This window comes from Ochotona princeps, chromosome 2 (assembly GCF_030435755.1).
Source record: "Ochotona princeps isolate mOchPri1 chromosome 2, mOchPri1.hap1, whole genome shotgun sequence".
Taxonomy (NCBI): domain Eukaryota; kingdom Metazoa; phylum Chordata; class Mammalia; order Lagomorpha; family Ochotonidae; genus Ochotona; species Ochotona princeps.
In genome coordinates, this window is record NC_080833.1 from 15,666,035 (window position 1) to 15,682,741 (window position 16,707).

The following is a 16,707-nucleotide window of genomic DNA, read 5'->3' on the forward strand; positions in this document are numbered from 1 at the left end:
CCAGAAAGAGACTGGGCCAGCAGCCTGAGAAGCCCACTGGCCCCTTCACAAACGCAGAAGCTCCAAGTACCCCTCCCTACAGCCCCCCTCCCTGCCCTGTTCCTATGCAACAGGTGGTATGCAGCCCAGCTCGCCCAGGTAACTGCACACAAGAACCACAGTTCTGGCCAGATGTTCCCATCTGTCTACAGACAGGGAGGTTGAGACCCAGGACGTCGGTCTGTGCGGGGAGGCACTCTGGGACGAGAACTGAAGTCCCCTGTCCGCGATGGCCCCTCTGCTTGCCCTGGCCCTGCTGTTGGGGAGCTGGGTTGGGGCTCATGGCCAGCTCTGGGGAGCAGTGCTTTCTGTCCCAAAGGGACTCAGGGACCAGGGAACCTCCCTGGCCCCACCCCTCCACACCTGAGAACCTTGAGGGCAGAGCCAACAGAGCTGGGGCCTGTGCTACTTGCCAGGTGCCAGGTAAAACACAAAAAGAATAATTGCCTTAGCATAACTCCTGGAGAGGGGAATACTGTCCAAAAATTCATGGAAAATTCATTTTATGACAATCTGTGTGTGGATTTCAAACGTTTTTATACCAAAATCATTCCATTTTCCATGAGCTTTTTGAAGCCTCCTCGTGTCTCCCACGCATGCTGTTATTTAGCTGAAATTCAAATTGAGCTGGGCATCCTGGATTTTTTTTTAAGCTTTATTTACTTTTATTGGAAAATCAGATATACAGAGAGGAGGAGAGACAGAGAGGAAGATCTTCCGTCCGATGATTCACTCCCCAAGTGAGCGCAATGGCCAGAGCTAAGCCAATTCGAAGCCAGGAACTCTTCTAGGATCTGCCAGGCGGATGCAGGGTCCCAAGGCTTTGGGCCGTCCTTGACTGCTGTCCCAGGCCACAAGCAGGAAGTTGGATGGGAAGCAGGGCTGCCGGGATTAGAACCAGCACACATATGGGATCCTGGCGCATTCAAGACAAGGATTTAGCTGCCAGGCTACTGAGCCGGGCCCCATCCTGGATTTTTATTTGTTAAACCCAGCAACACTTAGGCCAGGGAACAGGTCATTATGCCTCTTCAGTCTCAGGTGTTTCTTTGAAAATGAGCCGGTCAGGCCAGCCTTGTGGCGTAACACATTAAACCACCATTTGCAATACCAGCATCCCAGATCAGAGCATCAGTTCAAAGCCCGATTGCCTTTTGATCCAGCTCCCTGCTAATGTGCCTGGGAAAACTGCAGAGGATGACTCAAGTGCGGGGTCCCTTCACCCACCCGGGGGTAGTGAATCCTAGAAGAAAATGAGTCAGAAAACCTGTGAGTAACTGTGTTAACTTCACGAAAGGAAGTATGTAAGCGACCTGGGCATGGGGCAGGAAAGCGCGTGGAGATGGTGCCCACTGCCACTGAGTGGTCTCCTCGCCCACCCTTCTGATCTGCTCTTTTCGACCCATCAACTGGCTCAGTGCGGAACGTTGCACGCAGCTGCTCAGGCTGGGAGCATCTTGCAAATGCACCTAGGTACAGCTTCAGCCTCTACCCACCGGCAAGAGGGCGGTGTGGATCCCAAGGACGGCAGTGGCTATAGGGAGGTTCAGGCGCCATGCTGGGCCCCTAAAGGGGCTCCCAGCCTCTGCCCGCGGGGCTTTCCCTGGCCACTCACCTGTGACCCCAAGCCTCGGTGAGCCCCCATCCCCGGGGACACGGGAGAGGAAAGGGGACCTCCTTTCCATCCCTGCATTCGCCCCAGGGGGCCGCACTTCCTCCCTGCTGGTCCCATTGCCAGCTAGGTTTGTTTTCCAAACTTTCTCCTAATCCTTCTAACCTCCCCCCAGCTCATCTGCCTACAAAGCTGCGAGAAGCATTTACAGTGGTACTTCTTCCTGGCGCTGGTGCCGGCTCCATAGGAGCTGCTGGGACACATCTCCAGGTGGGGCCCCAGGACTGGAGGAGTTGGGGAGGGGGCTTCATCTCTAGCTATTTTTCTTCACATTCCTCTGAGACTTTTGTCTTGATTTGTCTTCTTTCTACTTTTCCTTCTCAAACTTCTCCTCAGTGTGCTGATCCCTGAGTGGCAGGTGGGGAGAGAAGATGGGGTCTTGGCTTTGTGTCCAGCTCATCCCCCTCGGTTTCTAGGCAAGGACTGGAGCCCCAGACCTGGGAGGGGATGCCTGCCAATCACACGGCAGGCAGGACGCAGGCTCTAAACTGGGGGCAGCCTCATCCTGCTCTAAAGGAGCTGCTGACAGTTTCTCAACTTTCAGAGGACCATGCAGACAAGGGCTTCGATCTGCAAGCAAAAAAAGGGCTTGAGGGTGTACAGCAGCCTCCTCCCATCATGGCAGCAGTCTCTCCCCTCCAGCCATCACATCCCTTCAACTTACTGGGTGGCAAGGACGAGAGTGGAGGGAAGACCACAGAGGCCCAAGGAGGAAGATGAAACAGCGCATGTCCAGAGGGAAGGGCATGAAGCAGACGTGGGGAGGAGAGAGTGGCTGAGGCTAAGGATCTGGGGTTGTCTGTGGAGGAGGGAGGAGACATGGGCTGAGGGAGAAAGAGGGAGCAGAGGGCTGGGGTGGACGCCACACCCCCCGCATGACATTACAACCACAACAGAAAACTGAGTGCTCCTGTCCCCAGGGCTGGCTGGGCACAGGGCTTGTGTGACAATGCTGGTCATTAGAGTGACCCACCAGGGGGAGAGTGGACAGACAAGACAGGAGTCTCACGCTGCAAACTAAACAAGTGACCATCTCGTGCAGATGTGGACGAATAGCCGGTCTCCCCAGCACGTTCTTTCACGGAAAGAAACCAGGTGCGAAGGAACATGATTCCATTCGCCTGGAGTTCGGGGCAGGCAGCGGGGCAACAGCCACGGAGTGGGAAACTCTGGCTACTTAGGGGTGGGGGAGCTCTGCTGACCTGAGGGGGGAGGCCTCCTGCTGGGATGATGGGCCCGATCTGCTCTCCACCCACCCACCCTGCCGTGGGGCAGGCTCTGTGCCTGCGTCTGCAAGCTGCGGGACCCACACTTGGCATCTGTGCAGTTTACCGCATGCAAATTACATGTCAATGGCTTTTAACGAAAAAAAAAAAAATACCAGCAGCAGAGAGTGGTGTTATCCACACATGTGACTTTCTGCACTTTGCCGAATACGCTTCAGACAGAGTGAGAGAGAGGCCTGGAAATAGCTATTTAAATTAGGCAAGGGATATTGCCGGTCTCGGGGCCTATAGGAACCTCTTTCTAAAATGATCTCGGACAGGGACACCTGCTCCCGGGAGCCTCTCTCTGTTTAAACATCCCACCAGGGGTGTGACTCTTTAAAGATTGCATCCCTTTGTGCGCATGAGGTGGGGCCAGCGTTACTCAGCCAAGGCAGAGGAAATCTGCCCTGATCTCAAGCACCAGCCTGTATAGGACCACTGGGAAAGGTGCATAGGGGCCCCACCTTGCATCCCTGGAATTCTTTTCCAACCGTGAGCTTAGCTGTTGGCAACACGGGCTGCGTGGGTTGTTTCCTGGATCCCGACTCTGGCAGGAGAGGTGAGTCCACCGTGGACTTTGAGGCCAGCGCTACATTCATGGCTTTCTCCCAGCCTCAGGCTTTACCCTGGAGAGAAAGGAGAACGTACCCCTGTGGTGAGAGAGTCACGGGGTGGCTGCTGATTCATTTTCTTTCCACCATAATGCTGTTAACATTACTCCTGCCGCCTTTTAGTTCTGGGGAAGTGTTTCCGGCTTGTCACAACCAGAGAAGTAAAAGCACCAACACTTGGAATAAAGCTAACAGATAGCCAGCCGATGTCCTTTCAAAGTCACACTCCAGCCCTCCTGACGGTCATCTCCCACTCCGGGGACTGACTGATTATTTACTATTGATTAGGATCCGGACTCTGCAAAGATAGCTGCTAACTGGTAGGAACCGGATAAGGTGCAAATTATTTTTGTCTGGCCGAGATGCAAATGATTTCTTTCCAGTAGGGAAGACAACTCCGAGCTTGCGATTTTATTGCCTTATAGAACATTAACCAGTTTTGTATCTAACTTAGCAATCTCATGAATATTCCACAATCTTCTTGCCGTTTCTGCCGCCTTACTCTCTCCTCTCCGTGGATGATTCTTCTTTTTTTTTTTCATCTCATTGAACCAGCTTTGTAAGTCTGCTTCACTAATAAGCTGCAAAAAAGAAAATAAAGCCCCTTACGGCCCGGGCACATTCTCACTCTATTTCGGTGAGAATTGAACTGTGCTGGAAGAAGCTCAGCACAGCGTCTGCTCTCTCCTTGGGCCAACTCCACGCACTCTTTGGGCCACCTTGGGTCAGTCTTACTGCCTCTGGTCCTTAGTTGTTGCTAAGTTTACTCATTTCTGTTTATTTCAAAGTGACACTAAGAGAGAGGAGGATCTTCCACTGATCCACTCCTCAAATGCCTCCAACAGCTGGGCCTGGGACTGGCTAACGACAAGTGCCCACAACTCCACCTGGTCTCCCACAAAGGAGGCAGGGAGCCATCACCTGCTGCCTCCAGGGGCATTAGCAGGGCATCTGAAGGGCACAGTCCCGGGATGGGAAGTGGTGCTCTGAGAGGGGAGGCAGGCACTACAAGTGGTGCCTTAATCCACTGCCCATAGACTGACCCTGATAGCTGTTTTAGCTCCTTTTGCAGGGAGGCAACACCCACAGGATACAAAGAAGAGAGGTGCTGGGTGGGACTGTGTGGGGCCACTCCCACTTCTTCCTCCCCCTCTTCTTTCCATTTTAGGAATTAGTAGCTATGCTCCTGCTGCATCTGCAACAGTTTCCTTCTTTTTTTTTTTTAAGATTGATTAATTGATTTGAAAGGCAGAGTTACAGAGAACGAGACACAGAGGGAGAGATCTTCCATCCACTGGTTCACTCCCCAAAATGGCTGTAGCGGCCAGGGCTGAGCCAATCCAAAGCCAGGAGCCAGGAGCCAGGAGCTTCTTCCATGTCTCCCATGTGAGTGCAGGGGCTCAAGGAATTGGTCCATCCTGCACTGCTCTCCTAGTCCATTAGCAAGAGTTGGATCAGAAGTGGAGCAGCCTGGACTGAAACTGGTGCCCTTATGGGATAGCAGCACCGCAGGCTTAGCCAGTCAGACCCTCCCTCACCAGTTTCTCTAAATGCTGATACATGCTGTTGATTTCACATTCTGCAATTCCATGTCATTAAAATGTTCTCGTGTGGACGAGATGGCCGAGTGGTTAAGGCGATGGACTGCTAAAATGTTCTCATGATCAGATGAGGTAGAATCTACTATTCCTACCTTACAGATAAGAAAACTGAGGCTCTGGGACATTGAATAATTTCCCCAAGACACGCTACTTGGAAGCGATGGAAACTGTTATATCTCACGCACCTCACACAACACACACACACTCCTTTCTTCTTTGTGTTTTCCAAGCTTCAGGAAATGAACATACGCTGCTTTCCTCACCAAGACAAAGTCCTGCAGGTGACCAAGTCTGGAAAGACGCCCCTGTTCCCCTCTTCTCCATGCCTCGCCCTGCCCCCACACCAGCTGGGGCTGCGGCAGGACAGCCAGCATCTGGTCTTGCTGACATCTGCTCAAAATGTCGCTGGCAAGCTCTGGCCCCTGGGGAAGCTCCGGAGGCAAGTCTGGAGAAGGGGAAGGGGGAAGGGATGTGAAACTTGGCTGCTCCCCAGCGCCACTCCCACTGACCATCACCCCAGGGCCCCTGGGCAGAGGGCAGAAGCATCCAGCCGGGAGCAGACAACCCGAGGCAGGTGAGGCCAGAGCCCGAGAGGGAGGGGCTGGGGAGCTAAGGAACTCAGGGAAGCAGGCAGCTGGTCCAAGTAGCCAGAACCCCCCACCCTGCCATTGCCACCAAGGCAGACGGGCAGGGGCTGAGGCTGGCCAGCTGTGGGCCCCACCAGCGCTGGCTCAGGCAGCATCCCGAGTGAGCAGAGGGGACATTAGCTTCCTGAGCCAGACTTGCAGAAGATGCGGAATGAAGCAGGTCTACAGTTTCTGGGTCCTGGCCCCAAAAGCCCAAGGAGCCAGGAGCAGGCTCCGGGTACCAGAGCCAGGAGGGGGCTGTGGGGGACAGCACACCCCAGGTGATGTGCAGACTGATGAGCAGGTACAGGGTGTCATACGTGTGTGTCTGCACAGCTCTGCCATCTGGGCGAGAGAGTGTTGATTAAATAAGGAGCCGGCACTCGATAAATATTTGTTCAATGAAATCGATCAACCATGGGAGTGTATGAATGTTTGCGCCCCCACGAAGGAGGGAAGCCAGCCGCTTGGCTCTTGGTCTGTGTGTCTGGCTACTGTAGTGGGTTTGGAACTGGTGGACAGGGCTGTGTGGGAAGAGGTTGGGTCTGACTGTGACTGTGTGGCTGGGCTCAGGCTTCTGCGGGTCTCTGTATGATGCTGTGGTTCTGGGGTGGGAAGTGTGGGGCCCTGGAGTTTAGTGGAGAATGTGTGCAAGGGGCACAGAGCCGCACCTCTGGTGTTCGTGAGGAGTGGGCTGTGTCCCGCCTGCCCAGGCTCCGTCCATGTCTCCACAGGGCTGGCAGCATGGAGATCTCATGGAGCTGGCTGGTGGTCTGTGTGCTAGCCACATGTCTGGCCTCTGGGGTGACCCAGGATGTGTGCCAAGCCCCCAACGGCAGGGATGGGGTCCCAGGGATACCTGGCCGACCGGGTCGGCCTGGCCTCAAGGGCGAGAGAGGGGCGCCTGGTGAGTAGCCTCGCTCTGGGCACAGCTCTACAGCCTGGTTGGGGAGTGGGGAGGCAAAAGCCCCTCTAGTTGGTACTTAGCCCTAGGAGCTGGGGAGTCCTAATCAGTCCCCCCTCCTCTTACTGCCTGGATCCTCTTTCCTCAGCCTCACCTTTCTCCTCCAGAAAATGGGTTGGTTCTAGTCATGAAGGTCTTGGGTCCCTGGTCCTTGACTAGAAGGCTTGGGTTCCAGGGATTTTGCTGTGTGGCCTTGAGCAAGCGACTGGCCCTGTCTGCACCTCAGTTGCCTCAGCTGTGAAGTAGAAAGACAGCCTTGCCCAGTATAGAAAGAGGCACCTGCACCCCCCAATTCTGCCCCCGCTTCCCTCTCCAAACCTCAGAAAGTTTCTAGAGTAAAAGCACTGAGGATGATGGAAAAGGGAGGAAGTTCCAGGGTGAGAAAGAAAATCTGGTGTGACCCCTCTGCGAGCAGACCCGAAGGCCAGGCAGACCCCAAGCCTGGGCAGGGGGAGGGGGAGTCTCCAGCCTGCAAGGGTGCGGAGGCGCAGCCGCCAGCAGGACACCGCAGAGCCAACAGGGCATCCCATTCGGCCCACGTGCTGCTGCTCTCCATTTTTCAGCAGAGGCTCAGAGAAGTTGGCACAGTTATCTAAGGTCTCACAGCTAATCTGAATCTAGTCTGTCCTGCCCACCACCACGCGGGGCTCCCAGTCCTGTCCCGAGGACTGGCCAGCGCTAGACTCTCACTCTCGGTCTGCCGGCCCTTTCTCCCCACAGGGGCCCCTGGCATGCGCACGGGCATCCGAGGCCTAAAAGGAGACCCTGGGGAACCAGGTCCCCCCGGCAGCCCTGGCAAGGTGGGCTTCCCAGGGCCCAGTGGCCCTGTAGGGGACCGCGGCAGCCCGGGACCCAAAGGCACCAAGGGCTACCCAGGCAACATCAGGGACCAGCCACGGCCGGCCTTCTCGGCAGTGAGGCGGAACCCGCCGACAGGCGGCAACGTGGTCATCTTCGACACCATCATCACCAACCAGGAAGAGCCGTACCAGAACCACTCAGGCCGCTTCGTGTGCAACGTGCCTGGCTTCTACTACTTCACCTTCCAGGTGGTGTCCAAGTGGGACCTCTGCCTGTTCATCGCCTCCTCCTCCAGGGCGCAGGTGCGCCGCTCCGTGGGCTTCTGCGACAGCAACAGCAGGGGACTCTTCCAGGTGCTGTCGGGGGGCACCGTGCTGCAGCTGCAGAAAGGGGACCAGGTGTGGATCGAGAAGGACCCCACCACGGGCCGCATCTACCAGGGCAACGAGGCCGACAGCGTCTTCAGCGGCTTCCTCATCTTTCCATCCAACTGAACTGCCTCCTGTGCCCCAGCTCTGCCACCCCGCTGCTCACCGCCCCCTCTATCCCCCACACTCTACTCTGTGGAATGAGGAAGGGGGGGTGCGGTGCTGTTGGATGAGCGGCCAGAAAGGAGAGACCCGACTCCGAGACTCGAAACCCCTCCACCTGCTCTCAGCCATATCTCAGCCCCTCCCCCAAAATAAATGCCTCTCTACCTGCTTGGGTTGGCTTCGCTGGCTCCCCGCCGGGGGAGGGCAGGTGAGGAGGGGGCGCTCAAGGGTGATCAGGACACCAGAGCGAGCAGGAGGCAGCCCTGTCCTAGGCTCTCCCTAGCTGGGTGCTTCAGGTTCAGACCCTGGCACCATCCCCTTTCTAGTTGTCACTGGCGTGCCTCTTACTTCATGTCCGCCATTGTGTGGTCTCAATTTCCTTCTCTGTAAAATGGGACCAATTGCAGCTCACCCCTGGGAGGGTGGTTGGGATGATCTGATGGCCTCCCAGTAGAGCATGGGAGCAGGTGCTGGCTCCCAGGAGTTTAGGCGATTATTCTGCTTCCTGTTGACAGTTGCACCCCCCATCTCACAGACAGTGAAACTCCACCGGCCCAGGTATCCACGGGCAGGAGCTGGAACAGGACCGAGCCTGCCAACAGTCACACTTGTGGTTTAACCACTGCCCTGCTGGCCACTGGTCACCTGCCTCTGTGGCTGCATATAACTCCCGCCCATGTGTCTGCTGCCCTGTCCCAGGAAGACGTGGGCAGGAATCCGAAAGAAGGCACAGCAGGACAAGGGCACTGGCAGCCATCCCTGCAGCTTGGTCTCCGTGTACTGCCCAGCAGACAGGGAGGCCATGGCTGCTGCTTGCATCGCCTGCGGGGCATCCCGCCCGGGCACTTGGGCATCTGGAACCCCCACGGTGCATCCCTGGGGTCCTGCTAGTCCCCTTAGGCAGCTGCTCAGAAGGAACCTGCTCCCACATGTGTGCGTGGGCTGTGGAGCCACGGGGAGGCCAGGAGGTCAGCAGTGACAGTCTAATGTCCTTTGTCTCTTCTCAGAGGAACCTGCTTGTACCAGTGTGCTGTGTGCACATGCACACATATGTATCACAGCCATACATACCACCAGGCACCCATGTGCATATTAGGCATATATACACCACAGTCTCATACACGTCCATACATGCATAATCAAACATATACACATATTAGTCATACACACATGTGTGCACTGTACACATGATTCCACAGACACACACATCATGGCCGCACACACACACCACTGTCACACACACATACACATCTATACCTCGCTTGGGATGCGTGTGGCCCTACTTGCCCACCAACATGTGACATGGCGATGCCCCTCTGGGTTCAAGACAGGCACCCCTCAGAGAGGCACACTGGGGACGCGCCCCCTCCCTACCCTCCACACACACCAGGGGTGCCCAAGCTGCTGTCCCAGCACTCACAGCCGCAGACACCCAGAGAAGATCCACAAACCCTCCAAAGTGCCCCCCAAAACACACCACACACACACACACACACACACACACCTTGAGCTGTGCGTGCCAGGTACAGCGTCCTTGCTTTGGGGTGGAACTAGGGAAGTGCTGGTGCAGGATGGGTCAGGCCGCCTTTCCGGGATGGGCTGCTTTGGCTGGGACCACTGAGTATGGGCTGAGACTGCCACCTGCTGGATAAGATAGACCTTGGCGCAGAGGACTTGTATGGGGGCTGGCGTCACAGTTTGGTGCCCCTGCCCATGTAGCATGGTTCTGGTCCTGTCTTCTCTGTCCCCTAGCTTCCACCCACCCAGTGGGACCTCACTGGACACTCTGAGATCCCCTCATCACTGGACAGACAGGAACGCCACTCAGCAGGGCAGATGCTGGGTGCTGGCATCCTGCTCACGCCTATAACACACACTGTCCCAGGTGGTAAGGAGGAGGAACAAAAGTTCAAAGTCAAGGCCATGGAATCACTGCCTGAGAGTCACACACAGGGACAGGGATGGGGCAGGGGTCAGAACCTCTTCTCCCATGAACCTCCCATGACGGGAGGGAGAAGCGGAGCAGATCTTCCAGCCTGTCCCTGACTGGCAACCCCTCACCATCCACAATGAGCTCCAGCAGCAGAGGCCCAGGTTGGGGGACGGTTCCTCTGGTCCAGCTGGGGAAGGCAGTGATGACAGGAAAGCTGAGCTTTCCATGGGCAACAGAGGCTCCCACGCTCACACCCTGCCACACCCCCAGGGTACAAAAGGGCCGAGTGAGGCCCAGAGAACCCGTGATTTGCTCAAGGCCTTGAGACAAGGGAGTGGCAGGACTGCAAGAGAAGCCCAAGGCTGCTGGCTCTTCTGGACTCCCACCTCTGAGTGCAGCAGCCAGGATGGGACACGGACGCTTCCAGACCAAGTCCTGTCCTTGGCAGGTGCGTGTGAGGCTGGCTTCTGGAGCAGCGGCACAGAGGGTTCTCAGGGCGAGACTTAGAACTCCAAGAAACCAGGCAAACCAGGGATAGCTTCTCCCTGAGTCTCGATTTTCTGTCTTGCCACGGTTTAGCCCTTCCCCCCCGGGATGTGGTATAGCAACTGAGCCACAGTCAACTTAGCACCACCACACAGGGTGACAGGCGGAGCCTGCTTTTGGGAGCCTCTGTAGTCTGGGGTCTTATGCTCACTCACACACACACACACACGTATTCACACATGCATGATCGTACATGTATGCACACAAGCACCCCTTAACCAGATGCTGGCAGTGGCCATTTCCTCATTTCTGACCCTCTGGAACAGGCAGGGGGAGGGAGGGGGACAGGATGTTGCTGGGGTCAGTCTGGCTCAGCACCCAGAAGGAAATGTGGACTCAGGAAAACTGATGAGAAAGGGGATGTGGGCTGTGGTGCAGAGAGGAGGCCAGGGGGCTGTCCAGCCCCGCCCTGGGCCGTCCTGGCTCAGGCCGCCCCAACACAGTGTTGGCATGCCTAGGAAAGGGCTCGCAGATTGGAAGGCCTCTCTGTGAGCCATACAGAAGTCCCCCACCCAGGTGAGGATGGCACCCTGCCCATGGGACAGCCGATGTCACCTTCCTGAAACATGACACCAGGGACAGCTTGGCTGATGGGTGTCAAGGGTGTGGGGTTGGGGTAAAAGGGTGGGTCCCAGGACCAAGAAGGATGGCTGGGACATGAGGCTGAGTGGGCCAGTTGTGCATCTCCCCCCACCCCAGGCCTGCTGCCTTCGCAGGATGGATGTGAGCCCCACCTTCCAGCCCCTGCATGGGGCACACCTGCTGCTCCTCCTGCTGGCCCTACCACTTGGAAGCCAGGCCAGCACAAGCTGCTACGGAATCCCTGGAATGCCAGGCCTGCCTGGGACTCCAGGAAGGGATGGGCATGATGGGCTGCCAGGACCCAAGGGTGAGCCAGGTGAGTCTGCCTATCTGGAGTGGTGGGGCAGGGGCAGGGGCAGAGCATCTGACTGGGCTGGTTAGGGGGCCAGGACTTAGGTGTTGCAAGCAGGAAGCCCACCACCTCTTGCCCCTGCTGCTCCAGGACTGAGGCCACTCCATGGCCATCCAGATCCTCTATCCTCAGAGCCCAGGCACCGGGCTGCCCTGGAGCTTTGCCTCGCGGCCTCTCCTTTTCCTCCTCCGTGCCAGGGAGCAGGCTGAGCAGCTACCGGGAAGCCCTGTCCAGGAGGAGGCCTTTGCCAGCCTGTAAGGGTCTCTGCTTACATTTAGCCCACAGGGTGGACAGCCTTGTGACCTAAATAGAACCATCTCATCCGACCCTGGGATTCCTCCAGCATGTTCTGGAGACCCCATTGGGCTCTGCTGACTCACATCCCATCCTCCATGACAAATGTGGAAACAGGCAGAGAGGCAAAGGGGCTGTGGAAATGTAACCAAGGTCAGAGGTCAAGTCCAGGGGAAGCAAGACTTCTCTCTCCTTAGGCTATATCTTGCTCCCACACACTGCTGCCAGGCAGATGGTCCATACGGGAAGAAACTTCTAGAGACCACACCTGGCTAGTCAGCCCGAGAAAGACACCCTAGGACTGCCCTGGCCTGTCTCTTGCCCTGTCACTTCCCTCCTGCTTTCTCTTTGCCTAGGAATCCCAGCTATCCCAGGGATCCGAGGACCCAAGGGTCAGAAAGGCGAACCAGGCACACCCGGCCATCCAGGGAAAAACGGCCCCATGGGAGCCTCTGGGATTCCGGGGGAGCCTGGGCGCAGGGGCCCTCCAGGAGAGCCAGGTGTGGAGGGCAGGTACAAGCAAAAGCACCAGTCAGTGTTCACGGTCACTCGGCAGACTGCCGAGTACCCGACACCCAATGGTCTGGTCAAGTTCAACACGGTCATCACCAACCCTCAAGGGGATTACGACACAAGTACTGGCAAGTTCACCTGCAAAGTGCCCGGCCTCTACTACTTCGTCTACCACACCTCAAATACAGCCAACCTGTGTGTTCAGCTGTACCACAACGGGAACAGGATGACCGCCTTTTGTGACCACACGTCCAATACCAAGCAGGTCAGCTCGGGCGGGGTGTCCCTGCGGCTGCAGGTGGGCGACGAGGTGTGGTTGGCCGTCAACGACTACAATGGCATGGTGGGCACCGAGGGCTCCGACAGCGTCTTCTCTGGCTTCCTGCTCTTTCCTGACTAGGGGGCACAGCCCACAGCTGTCCCTGTCTGCACCCCTGTCCAAGCCTTTGTCCCCACCTGATGGACTCCTCCTCCAGGAAGCCTGCCTTGATCCCTTGGTCCACAAATTCTCTTCCTTCTCTGTGCAGCTTCAGAAGTTACTCCTTGTACCTAATACCTGCTGGAAACCTCACTGGGTTTTTTTTTGGGGGGGGGGCGCGTATTGAAAGAAATGGGGAGAAATACAGATGAACAAATAAATCAGTGAAAACGCCTGGCTTGAGTTCCTCACTGTCCATTCCTTGAATGTAGCAGCTTCAGCTTGGTATCAGGCTGGACGTGGGACATCTCACAGGTGCTCAGGAGAGCCTGGCTCCCAGCAGCCCCAACGGAACTGACTGCCAGCCCCCTCTGCAGGAGAGGCACTGTGGCCGCTAGCAGCACTAAGCTTGCTGGCTGGCAAGCGTGCATGTGGTCTCCAGGCCCTGCTGAATTTGGGGAGCAGCTTGGACTCAGGAAGATACAGCATGGGCATCGTGGTCTGAACAAATGAGTGAATTGGGTTAATGGATGCTTATGTGGGTAAATGAACAGCTAAAAGCATGAACGGGTGAATGAAAATCCTGCTAGTGGCTGATGGTGTTACGGCAGAGCAGACTAAGGTGTTACCTGTAACACCGCAGGTATCCCGCATGGGCACTGGTTCAAGTCCCAGCTGCTCCACTTCCAATCCAGCTCCCTGCTAATGCACCTGGGAAAGCAGCAAGGATGGCCTGAGTGTGAGGATCGTCCCAAGCACATGGGTGACCCAGATGGAACTGGGGTTCCTGAATTCAGCTTGAACAAACCCTGGCTCTCGTGGCAATTCACAGAGTGAAATTGGAATATGATAGATAATATCTCTCTCTCTGCCTTTCAAAATAGATCTTTTTTTAAAAAGTCACAATAGCTAACACTTATTGAGCATTCACTATACACTGCGCATATGCTAAGTGCTTTATACATTTTTTTCTTATTATTATTTGAAAGGTTAACTTTTTTATACAGAGAGAAGAGAGGCAGGTCTTCTATCTGCTCAATCATTCCCCAAATGGCCACAATGGCCAGAGCTCAACCAGTCCGAAGCTGGAGGCCAAGAGCTTCTTTCTGGGCTCCCAGGTGAGTGTGTGGACTCAGAGGCTCTGCCATTTTCTGCTGCTTTCCCAAGCCATAAGCAAGGAGTTAAATTGGAAGTAGAGCATTTAGGACACAAACCGGCACCCACATAGGATGCCAGCACCACAGGCAGAGGATTAGCCTGCATGCTACCGTAGCAGCCCCAGTGCCCCACACATATGAACTCTGTGAGTGTTCATAACAATGTCCTGTGAGATGGCTGTGGGTGGATGGGGGTGACAGGGAAATGGCGCTCACATATCTGACTTGCAAACTGGGGGCTCCGGGAGTTTGTCTAAAGTCCCTGCTGCCCACAAGCCTCCAGGTGCTGTTGGCTTTGAGGCTGTTGGTGGTTGGGACCAGCTGCTATGGATCTAGCACCTGCCCAGGCCCCTGGGTGCTGGCTTAACTACTAAAAGATTTTTTTTAAAAATGACTCTCCTGGGCAGACCTGAAGGGTTTGCAACAGAACTGGGGGAATCTGAGGCATGCTTAGGTCTGGGAGCAGCTGGCCCACCTGGCTGGCATCTCAGCTTAGTTCACAAGGCCCCAGAAAGCTCCTGGAGGCCGTGGCAGGCAGAGGTGGGCTGCCAGAACAGCAGGCCTGGCCAATGCATTCTCATGGTCAGGACCCCTCTGATGTCCACAGTGGGCCACAAGATATATGTGTGGGGCCAACAGGCAGACAGAGATGGAGCAGGTGGCAAGAGGCAGGGGCCGCAGCTGACCTCACCATGCCCAGGCACCGGGCCTTCACAGCTCCCCCTCCATCAGTCACCCAGCCACCTATCCACTGGCCCAGCAAGGCCACGGGTGCTCCGACTTCTCTCATCTGTCTTTGGCTCACAAATCAATACTGTGCTCGTGTAGGCCAGAGTCACAGCAGAATCCGTGCTTGGCAAGCAAGAGTTTCCGGGCTGGTTCCGTTCTCCTTATCTGCCTCTCTTTGTCAGGAGAGGCAGACCTTTGAAAATGCCCACTTCACTGTTGTGCTGCGGGTGGAGGGAGGCAGAGAGGGCACAGGAGCCAGGACAGGTCCCCCTGGTTGCATAAAAACAGAGGCTTCCCTACCCTCTGCAGGGCTTATCCACTCTGTGGGCCACAGGCCCAAAGATCAGCAGCTACCACTCAGGGGTCAAGGCCCAGGGACACAACCTCCAGCCCCTGATGCCCATATCCAGGTCTCCTGTGGGCCCAAGGAGTCCAGGCTCCACCAAATCCCTTCCTGCGCATAAGACAGGTTCTATGTTTGCATTGGGTGCTCACCAGGGACTGACCACCCAGAGGGGCCCTCACCTGCAGACTGAGCTCACTGACTCCCCAGGGACCCCAGGAGACCAGTGCTCAAGCCCAAGGAGGCTGAAGCCAGCCCCTGTGCCTGTAGTCACACAGTTAAAAAGTCACGTGGCTGGGTTCAAACTTGAAAGTGGTCCATTCCAAAGCCCAGACTTGATCCACTCTCTGCTGGGTCTTGCCCTTAGCCTTGCTGCTTCCACCCTAATGAAAGCCAGCTTTCCCAAGTGCTACCTGCCACCAGGGAATTACAGACCACAACCAGGCCTTCAGATGGGACCCTGCACCTGCAGCCCACCAAGTTCCCGCTGCCCTTTCCCTCTCCCCCCCCGGCTCCTTTTGGGTTTACAGGGGTCGAGCCCAGAGCCCTGCTGGTTTTATCAAGCTTCCTTTCCTCCCCTTTCATTTCATGCACTTGGTGCTAGATTTCCATGTGTCAGCATCCACAAGCCAGGGACATTTTTTTTTTTTTTTAAATCTCCAAACACAGAGATCAAGACACCTCCCGTATGTGCAGTTTCTGGTGCTTGGTGGCGGCTGTCCCTGGGATGCCTCCGAGAAGGGAGTCTCGCTACCTTCAATTGCAGAGGGCTGCTACCCTGCTGCCTGGGATGTCAGCCATTGAACCTGCCACCTACATAGGTGTGAGCCCTGGCAATGGCTTTTTGTGTGTGTGTGTGATGCTTAACACAGCAGCATAAATCTTAGGATGTCATCTGATGTTGACCACCAATGACCCCAGTAGAACGGGCACAACAGGGTCCAGAGCCATAGCTGACTGTCTTCCTGCTCCATTTCCAGGGCCTGGCTTATAACAGCCAACGTTGCCTGTGTAAGGATGAAGACTGTCCTCTCTGGGCCTCAGTTTCCCCACATGCAGAATGAGGAGGCTGGGTGGGGTCTCCTCCAAGCCCTCCTCCTGCCCTAAGCTGGTGTCATTCCGGGATCAGCAAGCAACAGGCCCCCAACTGCTTCATATTGTCACAGCCTCCAGCCCAGCTTGAGGCAGAGGCAGGGCCATAAATAAATAATGAGCACATTTAAAATGCATTATTAGATTATTTCGGAGTGCCAGGAAAGCACGGAGGTGCAGAATGCGAGGTTGGAGGGACGGCAGAGATGAGCCCAGAAAGGGGGCACCTGGGCCATGAGGCAATGCTGATGATGAACACACCCGACACCCCCACTTCCCCCACATGCCCCTTCCCCTCCATCAGTCCTTCCATGCTCCCCCTAGTGGTCAGTGAGAATTGTTCAGCAGGTGGAATAGTGGCCTCAGCACATGGCAGAGAAAACAGGGCTTCCCTTGGTTGCCTTTGGCTGAGAGCATTTGACAGGCAAGTAGGACTCAAGGGTCCCCACATCACCTCCTGCTGGGTGTGCCCTGGCATCAGTGCCAGATCACAAGGCTACAAACACAAGATGCAGCACAGCCTCCTTGCACAGCCTGTGTGCCCCACAGCTGCTGAGTCGGCGAAACCCAATTGGCCACCCCCCAGCCCCAGTTACAGTAAACCCCTCCAGAAGGCAGAAATGGGATCTGAAA

General features: G+C 56.0%; 2 protein-coding genes across 3 annotated transcripts in view; both read left to right on the top strand.

Annotated features, from left to right (window-relative positions):
- Positions 1-5,641: 5,641 nt before the first annotated feature.
- Positions 5,642-16,707, top strand: part of C1QA (complement C1q A chain) — a 280,199-nt gene continuing 269,133 nt past the window's right edge. Inside the window, exons 1-3 of the mRNA XM_004592385.4 lie at positions 5,642-5,765; positions 6,552-6,724; positions 7,502-8,086. Of these exons, the coding sequence (XP_004592442.3) occupies positions 6,562-6,724; positions 7,502-8,076 (738 nt within the window). The 5' untranslated portion in view covers positions 5,642-5,765; positions 6,552-6,561 and the 3' untranslated portion in view covers positions 8,077-8,086. The remainder of the gene's footprint in view (positions 5,766-6,551; positions 6,725-7,501; positions 8,087-16,707) is intronic.
- Positions 10,940-12,991, top strand: C1QC (complement C1q C chain). Of its 2 annotated transcripts, none has more exons than XM_058676656.1 (3): positions 10,940-11,110; positions 11,294-11,492; positions 12,179-12,991. In XM_058676656.1, the coding sequence occupies exons 2-3, from the start codon at positions 11,312-11,314 to the stop codon at positions 12,733-12,735; spliced, it is 738 nt and encodes a 245-aa protein (XP_058532639.1). In that variant the 5' UTR covers positions 10,940-11,110; positions 11,294-11,311; the 3' UTR covers positions 12,736-12,991. The 2 variants fall into 2 exon arrangements, with proteins under 2 accessions (XP_058532639.1, XP_036350466.2); XM_036494573.2 differs by having other exon boundaries at positions 10,942-11,110; positions 11,311-11,492.

What these genes read in the sequence shown, in the direction of transcription:
- C1QC (XM_058676656.1), top strand. Translation starts at nt 11,312, where the DNA reads ATGGATGTGAGCCCCACCTTCCAGCCCCTGCATGGGGCACACCTGCTG. An exon ending in AGGACCCAAGGGTGAGCCAG is followed by an intron (nt 11,493 to 12,178) that starts GTGAGTCTGCCT and finishes CTCTTTGCCTAG; the next exon opens with GAATCCCAGCTATCCCAGGG.